This window comes from Arachis stenosperma, chromosome 4 (genome assembly GCF_014773155.1).
Source record: "Arachis stenosperma cultivar V10309 chromosome 4, arast.V10309.gnm1.PFL2, whole genome shotgun sequence".
Lineage (NCBI taxonomy): Eukaryota > Viridiplantae > Streptophyta > Magnoliopsida > Fabales > Fabaceae > Arachis > Arachis stenosperma.
The window spans coordinates 137,281,385-137,293,163 of record NC_080380.1 but is presented as its reverse complement, the minus strand read 5'-3'; the positions used below and the strand labels follow the sequence as shown (position 1 = coordinate 137,293,163).

The following is an 11,779-nucleotide window of genomic DNA, read 5'->3' as shown; positions in this document are numbered from 1 at the left end:
TTGAAGAAATTAGCATGAATCGCAAGAAAGAAATTAACCGTGTAGTTGTTTCACTGTAATACATAAGCAGCTTTATGTTAATTCACGCTCATTTTGTAACTCTTCGATAGTGGGATCAATCATCAATGTACTGGAGATTCTTATTTACTTATATGGATTTTGGCAGATTTTACAAGTTTGCTATACATTTCACTATATTCTACGTTTCTTACATTATTACTTACAGCGTTTACTTGTTTTCCTTATACAACATCCGGGGAGTTTCTAATATATTTGCAATTCTCTGTTTCTAATGTATTTGTTCTACCCTGCTTAGCTTTTTGAAACATGTTATAGGTATAGAACCGTGTTAATTGTTCTGGTTAGTAGAAACTGGCTTAGCACCACTATCCAAATATAAGACGTTTTTAAGTAGATTGTTTGTTTGTTTGAGTTATTTACTGCCTCTTATTTTTTTCAAAAAAGAATATTTACATTGCATAGTTTTGATCTTATGTTATTGCGCTCTTTTATTCCTACCAGAGAGGGTGTTCTCAAGAATATCATAAATCTGTTAGGAGGAATTCTTGCTTTCCCCGACTCACATGCTCACGGGAAGAGAGTCAACAACCTAATTTGATATCTTCATCCAATTTCAGGCCCAAATGGAATTCTGCAGATCCTAAAAGTAAGGGCACTTCATTGGAAGTATGAGTTATGATTCTACAACTTAATTCTTTAGCATATAGACTTTGAAATGTTTGACGGTATCAATTGAAAAGTCAGTGTCTTTTTACCTGCTTATGAGTTCTTAAATAAAGGAAGAAAAAGCTGAATCTATTATTTGCTCTTTCAGATCAGTTAAGTGAAGGACTTGAACACAGAATCGGGATAATGGAAACTTCATTGAGCAGGTTTGCAATGATCTTGGATTCTGTTCAAAGTGATGTAATGCAGGTAAACAAAGGAACAAAGGAAAATAATTTAGAGAGTAAGTGATTCATCTAATACTCTGAAAAAAAAGTTTATGACAGTTGTGTTTGACTGTTCAATATACAAGTTCTAAAATCATATAAATGGAAAGGGAACCATATCATCTTCTTGTATTAGTGCTTCATTTCATTGACCTTAAATTCTATTACAAATATTTATAATTACTGTTTTTTCCAAAATATTCTTCTCAAAAATGTTATTTATTAAATATAACTATATAAGATGTCAGTTTGCTCAACCTGGACTTTGTTTCGTTAACCAAGTTAAATCTAATTTCAGATTCTTATAGTCTAGGTGTATTTTTGCGATCTCGTCTGTTACCTGTTAGTTTGATTCATAATTTTAAATGTCACTTTCAACTCAGTGGAATGCATTCGGCAGAAGCTGATCGTTCACGATAACTCACTGCAATTAATGGTAATAACTAATTTCTCTTTTGTCTTGCATTATTTCTTAACTGATCTGTGTTCATTCAGCTAAGAGACGTTTTAAACCAGATAAAAGGACAAGAAGAGATCAAAGCAAGCATTGATGGGAACTTAAAATTGTTATCTGAACAATTGTGCAAGTTTACAAGCCAAGAGAAGTCACAGGAAGTATCTTTGATAGTTTCAACCTTGCCACAGATAATAGAAACCTCTTTTAAAAGTCTGCAACAAGAAATCCATGCGAAATTCACTGAGGAAATGCAGGCATGTAATATATGGAAATGAGTAACAGCTCACAGGTTTTGATAAGCAAGTCTCTTCATATAATTGCATTGTGGGGATATCTCAAACCGTTTTTGTACTTGCAGGAAATCTCTTGCAATTTGAAACGCTTCAATCAGAGGGATCTGGCACAGTCTACCCTATCTACAAAGGTTCTCTATCTATGACTTGATCGTTAACAGACTGGATTTTGGATCAACTCCTTTTTTCCATAAGAACATAACATTGCCAAGTTCTAAGGGAGAAAGTCAAAATTATTTCCATCTGCCATTTCCTGTGCCGGACTCCACCAGCCCTATAGAGAAGTAATTATTGTATTTTCTCCTTATAAAATCTGACACCATAAATCTTAATTGTAAGGAAATGGAGAGGATCCAAATCCTAACACACATTACCTTCTACTTGAATTGTTAAACAAATCAGTTCAGAAAAAAAAAGAAAAAAAAACTTGCTGTGATGTTTGCAGAGTATAAGCAACCAGGTTACCAAACGGGAATGGCCTCAACCTCCAAATATGTATGTACCTGAGAACTTTTCAGTTAATATTCGTAATCTATCTACTTATTAGTTGATATGAAGGTCATAGGCTTCTTTTTTTTTAAATAAATAAATTTCAGCGAAGCGAATAATACTTTACATGGTACTGTGGCTTCAAAAGAAGAAATGGAAATCTGGAAGCAAGTAAAAAGAGCCAGAGTTACATTTTCAGATAAATGTCTTGACGAGCAGAAGCAAAAAGAGCCATACACTGAAAAGGTACTTCCAAATTGTTTGTTTCATGCCATAAATCATTCTGTTCTCTCTATTATAGTCCATGTCATATGATGAAAGTCATATATTAACACACGTACACGATAAAGACACTTGTGACATGTAACTATTCTTTTTCATGCAAAAGAATTATGCTTATTAGTTCGGCGAATCTTAGAGTATACCTGTGAAAGCTTTATCAATTTCCAAGCATTGTTCTTCAATGGCAGTATGTAAGGGGAGGAAAAGAATCTGTAATTGTCATTGATTCTTCTTCTGAGGAGACTGCTGGAAGTTGTTCCTGCTTTGAAGAAAACATAGGAGGTTGGTAAAACTAGAACTGAACCTTCTCTTCTCTCTATTATCATCTATCTATATTTAACTCTCGTGTCAGAAATAAATATCACCTTGTCCCATTATCATATTTTACTCACCTAGTTCCTAATTAATTTATCTCTGATATTATAGTCGGTTATATAGTAGTCAACAAAATCCTGTATGAATGGAATAATGGCTGAAATCAGATTTAGATTTTTTTTTTGGTGTGAAAGATGATCTAGATTCTTAGAAACATTGCGAGACACTTTCCGCTGAGTAAGAAGGTAACAGCAACGATGATCTATTTGAAAACCTTATCTAGTTATGGGAGTTTGCGTAGGGTGGTACTCCTGTATATGCTATACATGTTATGGTAGTTATAAAAAAGCAATGTAAGTAATTTGTTGGCTATTGGAAATTTTACGGCAACTTTCACTAAAGTTTAATGTTCTATAACTCTAAATTTTCACGGGGAAGACCTATATGGAAGTTTCACCAAGGAAGAAACTGAAGAAGCACAAAGGATTATCCAAAGAGCAAGGAAGCGCAAGAGAAGGTATTCTAAACCTGTAGTCAATCGTTGAAGGTACGATTTTCTAAAACTGGTCGCTATAAACCTCATACTTATTTCATTTTCTTTTTAATAAGACCACATTCTTAGTTAATGAAGCTGTAATTTATTTCTTTCAGGCCTTAGCTGGTGAAATATCTGCAAGTTTCTTTCATGGTTTGTTTTTCATATAAACTTTGTTTATAATTTGGTCTAGCATATTTCCTGTTTTACAATAAAATGCTGTTTTTCATATAAACTTTGTTTTTTCTGTAACACAATTATATCAATACTGCAACACTTTACACGAATGAGAAATCATGTGTATCCCACCTGATCTCACTGTGTAAGACACACTTATGAGAGTTGAGATGAGTTAAACGTGATAAAGGAAATCATTAAATAGAAAAGTCTTCCACTTGAATGATGAATTCAATGTGGAGAGTGGAGTAAGTTTAAAACGATTACTCTGTTGTGCGGTTCAAGAATGATTTTTTTTTTTTTTTGTTTCCCATGTTATTCCCAATTCATCAGGTTAAGGTTAAGGACTAATCCCTTATCAGGTTAGAGTTCCATTTATTGTTGGACAATAATGAACGCATAAAATTACCTTTGTCTCAATGCATCATCCCCAAACAGGGATTATATGTTACACCTTTTATTTGTTTTTGGTAATTATATGTTACACCTTTTATTGGTAAGTTTAACTTGGACTTCTCTTTGGTTAATGGGCTGCGTAATATGTTAAAGCCCATGGAGTCCTCCTATCTCACGCCTTGACAAAATGGAAAATTAGCGTTGTATTGGGGCTCTGACCAGTGGGTCTTCCTGTAGCCCATGAGAAAAATTGAAAGAAAAAATTGACCTGTCCAAAAAGGAATTGCCTTGTACATTGTGCTATGATATGATCTTCTAAACTCCAATAAATGCTAGACCAAAAAAAGAAAGGGAAAACAACTAGAAGGAATACAATATGTATTCTTTTTGTGCACATTTTTTACTTATATTTTTTCTTTTAATATTAAAAATAATTGATATGAGATAAAAATATAACAAATTTATTTTCTTATAATATAGGAAATTATACATTACCTAATGTAGCAAATAGTGTTAGTATAATTTAGGCTTTGAGGATAACAGTCGTTTAAGAGAAAAAACACCTGTAGTTGACCAGGTAATGATATTAATAACTCTGCTGCGCCATCTTGCAACCTCCGAATAACAATTAAGATCACCTTAATTTTCTTCTTTTTCTTCATATATTTTCCTCGGTTCCAACTTTCCATACAAAAATGTAGTTAGGTTTGGTTTAACTTACATGGGAATCATGAGGTTGACCTAAGCCCGCTCTTTATAATGCCATTGTAATTTTCACTACTCGGCTAATAATGACTAATAATAATGAGCTGATAATAATAACATAACATTGTAGTTGAGCACTCTTATCAAGAAAGAGCACTAAGTCACTAACTACTTCCGGAGGGGTCTCCAGGTGGGGTGGGACTTTAATTCGTAGGTGCCGCAGGAGGGACCAAAATATACATCTTTGCTGGAATGCGTTTCTTAACTTTTCTGCTTTAATTTGACATGTTACTCTCACCTCTCCTTTTATGTTTATCTGTAATGTATTATGTGATGCATAAATATTTATGAATGAGTGCTACAATCTACCATTTGTATTTTCATATTTGTAATAATTTTGCAATTTGCTAAGGGGATTATGCCAAAACACTGGAAAGAACTCGAAGTCAGAAACAACAAGGGGGAAAAAAAAGGAAAAAAGAAAACATGGGTTCCCGGGATTTAATAGAGTTGATAAAGATTAAAGATAAGATGGGAAGTGTCGGCATTGAAATACGAAAATGAACATATACTACTTAGCCTAATATATTCGACCTCTCTTTTAAGGTATAATAACAATTATTATTATGTTAGAAGTTAGAACAAATATAGATAATTAGAGAAACAAAAAATAATTGTACAAAAGTTGAGTTCGATGTACATTAGGAAAATTCTAGTTTCCTTTTTCAATTTATTAATAAAGGTTACCTTGACCCTAAAGTTTGTTTTATCAGGATTTTTCAATGGTCTTCTGTGATTACCAACTCCAATAAGATAATGTACCAATAAAGGATCAACACATTTTTTTGTACATCCTAATGAATAATTAATTAATTTCTATAATGTTGTTTAGTGCATAATGCTTTTGCTTATATAATTTATTCCCTACTGTTTATGACCAACTATTTTGTCTTTTTATGCAAATCGATGGTATTGTTCATTTCCATTTTTTTTTTTTTTGTCAAACGACAAGATGTGAGGCACACATATCGCAATGTAGGGTTATATGCTTTGAAATGAAAGATATAGTATTATTATATGCAAGGCTAGCAAATAAATGATTGATCCAAAATCTAATTGATATTGTACATTTTGTTATTATTTACAAATCATCATTATTTAAAAACCAGATTTCTATCTTCGGGAAAAAAAATCATTCTACTGCTTAGAATACATTAATTTGCTAAATGATCAAGTAGGTGTAGCAGACAAATTTGGTTTATACTGATATTCTAATAAGTACTTAGGTCCCATGACAAAAAAAAAGGTACTTAGGTCCAACTTTGTTTTTTTTTTTTTTTCTTTCTAGATATTTAGCATATGGATATTGCATTGAGAATCCTTTTTAACCCATGCAGTTATAAAAATTAAAAGAAACAAAAAGAAAAAAGGGATCAGAGGGGGATCCAATGCTTAAAAGGTACATTAATAGGTTGAAGTTACCCTTTCCACACGGTCCCAAAAAACAAAAAGAAGAATTTACCTAGGCAATCTATATATCACACTATTCAAAAGAATTTTACTAATAAGTAATAAGTATATAAGTTCAAGATATAAATGTAGAAATTATATTTTAAAATTGGATTATTAACCCACTAGTTATTCGTCAATAGAGTCTAGAATCTAGGGACTCTCCTCTAAAACCCTCCGCTAGCTTCACAACTGTTATGGCCCGGCCCAAGGTCCACACGGGTCGACCTGGCCCAGGTTCTACCCGACCCGGATGCCTGCAGTCCAACCGACCCGGACACGCGTCCTGTACGGTTCACACACGGCTGCATGGCAGCGTCCTTGGAGAATTGGGCCTGACCTCACGTGGGGCCCATTACTGACATATATAAAAGGGGAAGATTGGCTCTTCCCCCGAGGTACGTCACTTTCTACATCACTCCCCCTGCTTGTACGATTTCTGACTTGAGCGTCGGAGTGTCTTTGCAGGTGGCACCCCCCCCTCGTCCTTTCACCAACTCAAGTGCTCGCCAGCTCGGCAGACCCTCGATCAGCGCACCCAGGACTAAGACACCCTCATCTATCCACCTTGGCATCTTCTGTCCACCCGACCTGTTCAGGAGCCGACCAACGAACATTGGCGCCGTCTGTGGGGACGTCTAAATGGAAGCTGTACTGGGTCTTGGCGACCAGGGCCGGGCTGCCGGAGCGGAGGGGGCAGCCTCCGTCGCCTCGCAAGGGGGGCGGCGAAGGTCCCCCCATCGACGCACGGGGACACGACCATTCGGAGGAACAGGCGGCGATAGCGCCATAATAATGCAAGAGCTGCGCCACCGAGTCCAGAACCTGGAGCGGCAGCTTGCCGACAGGGAGCGGGACGGACGCTCTACCGATCCGAGCTATACCCCGTCTCCCGGAAGCGAGGAGGAAGACTCTTACCGAAGCCGCCCGCGGACGGAGGCAGAGAGTTCGCGGGAGGAGTCACCCATAATGAGGAGACGAAATGACACGATCATCTACTCCCGAGGCAGACCGACCCATCGAGCGACAAGAGGTCGCGAAGACGGAAGAACACGACAACCTGTGATAATGGGCGCCACCCCGTTCCACCGATCTATCCTCGAGGTCCGGCTGCCGAAACACTTCGACAAGCCAACGGACATGAGGTACGACGGAACTCAAGACCCTCTAGAACACCTGACGGCCTTCGAGGCCAGGATGAATCTAGAGGGAGTAGGCGACGAAGTGAGATGCCGTGCCTTCCCGGTGACCTTAGCAGGACCAGCGATCAAATGGTTTAACGGCCTCCCTCAAGGTTCTATCTACAATTTCTCAGACATCAGCCGCGCATTCCTGGCTCAATTCACAACGCGAATAGCAAAGGCCAAGCATCCTATCAACCTTCTCGGGTAACCCAAAGACAGGGAGAGCCGACCAGGAGGTACTTAGATCGGTTCAACGACGAATGCTTGGAAATCGACGGCTTAACCGATTCGGTGGCCAGTCTCTGCCTGACGAACGGCCTCCTTAACGAGAACTTCCGAAAGCACCTTACAACGAAACCGGTTTGGACGATGCATGAAATCCAAACGGTGGCCAAAGAATACATAAACGATGAAGAAGTCAGCCGAGTCGTGGCTGCCAATAAGCGGCAGTCCGGTTACGGCCAGGCTCGTCAGTTCGGTGGCGACGGGGAGAGGGCGAAAGAAAAGGCCAGGGAGGAGGCGCCGAACAAAGCACCTAGACCGTTCCCTCGAGTGGGGAAATTTACTAACTACACTCCACTCACCCTCCCCATCATGGAAGTCTACCAACAGATTGCGGAGAAAGGAATTCTCCCGAAGCCCCGACCACTCAAGGACCGCACAGGCGGAAACAAGAACCTTTATTGTGATTACCATAAGGGATATGGCCACCAAACGCAGGACTGTTTCGACTTGAAGGATGCATTGGAACAAGCGATAAGGGAAGGAAAGCTGGCAGCGTTCTCCCATCTCATCAGGGAGCCGAGAAGGCGTTATCGCGACCAGGACGAGGAAGGCAAGACACGCCCGGTCAAGCGGCGACAAGAGCCTGAAGACAGAGACCACGGCCTCACGGTGATAAACGTGGTAACGGCAAAGAACACTGCACCAAAATCCCGGTCGGCACACAAGAAAGACGCCAAGGTTCTGGCGATCTCATCTTCACCAGTGCAGAGTACCAAAAAACCCCCGTCCATTTCTTTCGGCCCAGAAGATCAATGGTTCAGCGACGCCCCGGAAAACCCTCCCGTGGTCATCACGGCCAGAGTAGGAACCGGCCTCGTCAAACGGATCCTTGTCGACACTGGGGCCGACTCAAACATCATGTTCCGAAACGTGTTCGACGCACTGGGGCTGAAGGATGCCGACCTGACGACCCACCAGCACGGGGTTATCGGCTTAGGCGACCACTTCATCAAACCAGACGGAGTCATTTCCCTACCGATCTCGGTAGGACAGATGCAAGGCCGAAGGTCGGCGATGGCCGAATTCATGATCCTCCGAGACTCCACAGCCTACAATATCATCTTGGGAAGGAAGACAATCAATGATTTTGAGGCCATAATCAACACCAAGCTACTAGTTATGAAGTTCGTCACCGATGATGGATCCATAGGGACCATAAGAGGAGACCTCGAGACGGCGGTCGCCTGCGACAACGCCAGCCTTTCCCTCAGAAAGAAGTCCAAGGAAGCATCCGGCGTATTCCTAGCCGACCTCGATGCCAGAGTAGAGGACAACCCGAGGCCGGAACCAGAAGGGGACCTGGAGAAATTTAGCATCGGTGACGAAGGGGAAAGATTCACATTCGTTAACAAGAACCTCCCGCATGAGTTGAAGGAGCCTTTGATTGAAATGATAAGGGCCAACAAGGACCTGTTCGCATGGACGCCAGCCGACATGCCGGGCATCGATCCACAAATCATTTCACACCACCTAGCCGTCAAGCCGGAAGCACGCCCAGTGGCTCAACGAAGGAGAAAGATGTCGGCGGAGAGAGCAGAGGAGGTAGCCAAGCAAACGGCCGGCCTCCTAGAAGCAGGCTTCATACGAGAAGTGGACTACTCGACGTGGCTCTCAAATGTGGTATTGGTGAAAAAACACAATGGCAGATGGAGAATGTGCGTGGACTACTCTGACCTTAACAAAGCATGCCCCAAAGATTGCTTCCCTCTCCCCAACATAGATGCACTCGTCGACGCTGCGGCGGGGTACCGGTATCTGAGTTTCATGGACGCCTACTCCGGTTACAATCAGATACCGATGCACCGACCAGATGAAGACAAAACGGCGTTCATAACGCCAGGAGGAACTTTCTGCTACAAGGTAATGCCGTTTGGCTTGAAAAATGCAGGGGCGACATATCAAAGGCTGATGAACAGGATATTCCACGACCTCATAGGGAAAACGGTCGAAGTTTACGTGGACGACATCCTGGCAAAAACGACACGACCTGACGACCTCCTAAACGACCTGGCAAGTGTCTTTGCGTCCCTCCGTCAACATGGTATGAGGCTGAACCCCCTCAAGTGCGCCTTCGCCATGGAAGCCGGCAAGTTCCTAGGATTTATGATAACTCAGAGAGGGGTAGAAGCCAACCCGGAGAAATGCCAGGCAATACTTCAGATGAAGAGCCCGGGCTGTGTCAAGGACGTCCAGAGGTTGGCAGGGCGATTGACATCACTTTCCCGGTTTCTCGGGGCCTCGGCGACAAAGGCCCTGCCATTCTTCAACCTCATGAAGAAAGGGATGGCGTTTGAGTGGACACCCGCGTGCGAGGAAGCTTTTCAACACTTCAAGGAAATCCTAGCGGCACCTCCCGTTCTCGGGAAGCCAAGGGACGGGGAACCACTGTACCTATACCTCGCTATAACAAGCGAAGCCCTGGCCGCAGTACTAGTGCGGGAGGACGGGAGGACCCAACAACCAGTCTACTTCATAAGCAGGGCCCTACAAGGAGCAGAGCTAAGATATAGCAAGTTGGAAAAGCTAGCCTTAGCACTCCTAACTTCCTCGAGAAGGTTAAAACAGTACTTCCAGAGTCACCAAGTGGTCGTCAGAACGGACCAAGGGATCCGACAAGTTCTCCAAAAACCCGACCTGGCGGGAAGAATGATGACTTGGTCCATCGAACTCTCTCAATATGACATACGGTATGAGCCCCGGCAAGCCATCAAGGCGCAGGCGATGGCGGATTTTTTTGTTGAAGTAACAGGAGACCCAAGCGAAGACATGGGTACACGGTGGAAGCTCCATGTGGACGGAGCCTCCAACCAGACCTTCGGAGGAGCCGGGATCATCCTAGAAAGTCCAAACGGGGTCGTATACGAACAATCGGTCAGATTCGAGTTCCCCATCTTGAACAACCAAGCAGAATACGAAGCCCTCATAGGAGGCTTGACCCTAGCAACAGAGGTCGGCGCAAAAAGGCTGGAAGTATGCAGCGATTCCCAAGTCGTCACTTCCCAAGTAAACGGCAGCTATCAAGCCAAGGACCCCTTGTTGCAGAAGTACTTGGAAAAGGTCAAAAGCTTGAGCCAAAAGTTCGACGAGGTCACGGTCCAGCATGTACCCAGAGAAAGAAACACACGAGCAGACCTCCTATCAAAATTAGCCAGCACGAAGCCAGGGGAGGGAAACCGGTCTCTCATCCAAGGCATGACAAGGGAACCTGCAATTGCACTACACATAACAACCCTAAGTCCTTCATGGCTAGACCCCATCACCAACTACCTAGAACACGGCCAAGTCCCTGGTGATGAAAAGGATGCGGTGAAATTAAGGAGAGAAGCGGCCAAATACGCCGTCATCCAAGGACAGCTGTTCAGAAAAGGGCTCAGCCAGCCCCTACTGAAGTGCCTACACCCCGACCAAACGGACTACGTCCTCAGGGAAGTCCACGAGGGCTGCTGTGGGCACCACATCGGAGGAAAAGCCCTAGCAAGGAAGTTGATCCGAGCTGGGTACTACTGGCCGTCGATGATGGCAGATTCCAAAGAGTTTGTCAAAAAGTGCATAAAGTGCCAACAGAACGCCAACTTTGCCAAGGCACCGGCAAACGAGTTGAGCTTGCTGACGACCTCCCGGCCATTCGCTCAATGGGGAATCGACCTCTTAGGGCCCTTCCCTGTCGGCCCTGGGCAGGTCAAATATCTCATAGTGGCAATTGATTACTATACCAAATGGATAGAAGTCGAACCATTGGCTAGCATATCCTCAGCCAATTGCAGAAAATTCATGTGGAGGCAGGTGATAACACGGTTCGGGATACCAGAAGTCATCATCTCGGACAACGGCACACAATTTGCTGACAAAAAGTTCACAGAATTTCTCAACGGCCTAGGTATAAGGCAAAGGTTCTCTTCGGTAGAACATCCTCGGACGAACGGACAAGTGGAGTCCGCCAACAAGGTTATCCTCTCAGGGCTAAAGAAGAGGTTGGACAACAAAAAGGGTGCTTGGGCCGACGAGCTAGCATCGGTCCTCTGGTCTTATCGAACAACCGAGCAGTCCTCCACCAAGGAAACTCCTTTCCGGTTAACGTACGGGGTGGACGCGGTAATACCCGTAGAAATCGGAGAACCAAGCCCACGACTTCTTTTGAAAGGGGTAGAGGAAGCCGTAGAAAAGGACCTGATAGAGGAAGCCCGAGAAATGGCCCACTT

At 42.6% G+C, this 11,779-nt stretch overlaps 2 protein-coding genes across 2 annotated transcripts; both read left to right on the top strand.

The window, feature by feature from the left end:
• Positions 1-873: 873 nt before the first annotated feature.
• Positions 874-6,753, top strand: LOC130975653 (putative recombination initiation defects 3). The gene is made up of 10 exons (XM_057900413.1): positions 874-936; positions 1,449-1,664; positions 1,769-1,834; positions 2,149-2,198; positions 2,300-2,438; positions 2,663-2,756; positions 3,228-3,306; positions 3,835-3,863; positions 4,425-4,474; positions 6,580-6,753. Exons 1-10 carry the CDS (start codon positions 874-876, stop codon positions 6,751-6,753), a joined length of 960 nt encoding a protein of 319 aa, XP_057756396.1.
• Positions 6,754-9,339, top strand: LOC130975652 (uncharacterized). The gene is made up of 3 exons (XM_057900412.1): positions 6,754-7,499; positions 7,595-9,200; positions 9,301-9,339. Exons 1-3 carry the CDS (start codon positions 6,754-6,756, stop codon positions 9,337-9,339), a joined length of 2,391 nt encoding a protein of 796 aa, XP_057756395.1.
• Positions 9,340-11,779: the final 2,440 nt, after the last annotated feature.

What these genes read in the sequence shown, in the direction of transcription:
- LOC130975653 (XM_057900413.1), top strand. Translation starts at nt 874, where the DNA reads ATGGAAACTTCATTGAGCAGGTTTGCAATGATCTTGGATTCTGTTCAA. An exon ending in AAGAGCCATACACTGAAAAG is followed by an intron (nt 2,439 to 2,662) that starts GTACTTCCAAAT and finishes CTTCAATGGCAG; the next exon opens with TATGTAAGGGGAGGAAAAGA. An exon ending in AAGGACTAATCCCTTATCAG is followed by an intron (nt 3,864 to 4,424) that starts GTTAGAGTTCCA and finishes AGTATAATTTAG; the next exon opens with GCTTTGAGGATAACAGTCGT.
- LOC130975652 (XM_057900412.1), top strand. Translation starts at nt 6,754, where the DNA reads ATGGAAGCTGTACTGGGTCTTGGCGACCAGGGCCGGGCTGCCGGAGCG. An exon ending in CATCCTATCAACCTTCTCGG is followed by an intron (nt 7,500 to 7,594) that starts GTAACCCAAAGA and finishes TTCGGTGGCCAG; the next exon opens with TCTCTGCCTGACGAACGGCC. An exon ending in CGACGTGGCTCTCAAATGTG is followed by an intron (nt 9,201 to 9,300) that starts GTATTGGTGAAA and finishes TCCCCAACATAG; the next exon opens with ATGCACTCGTCGACGCTGCG.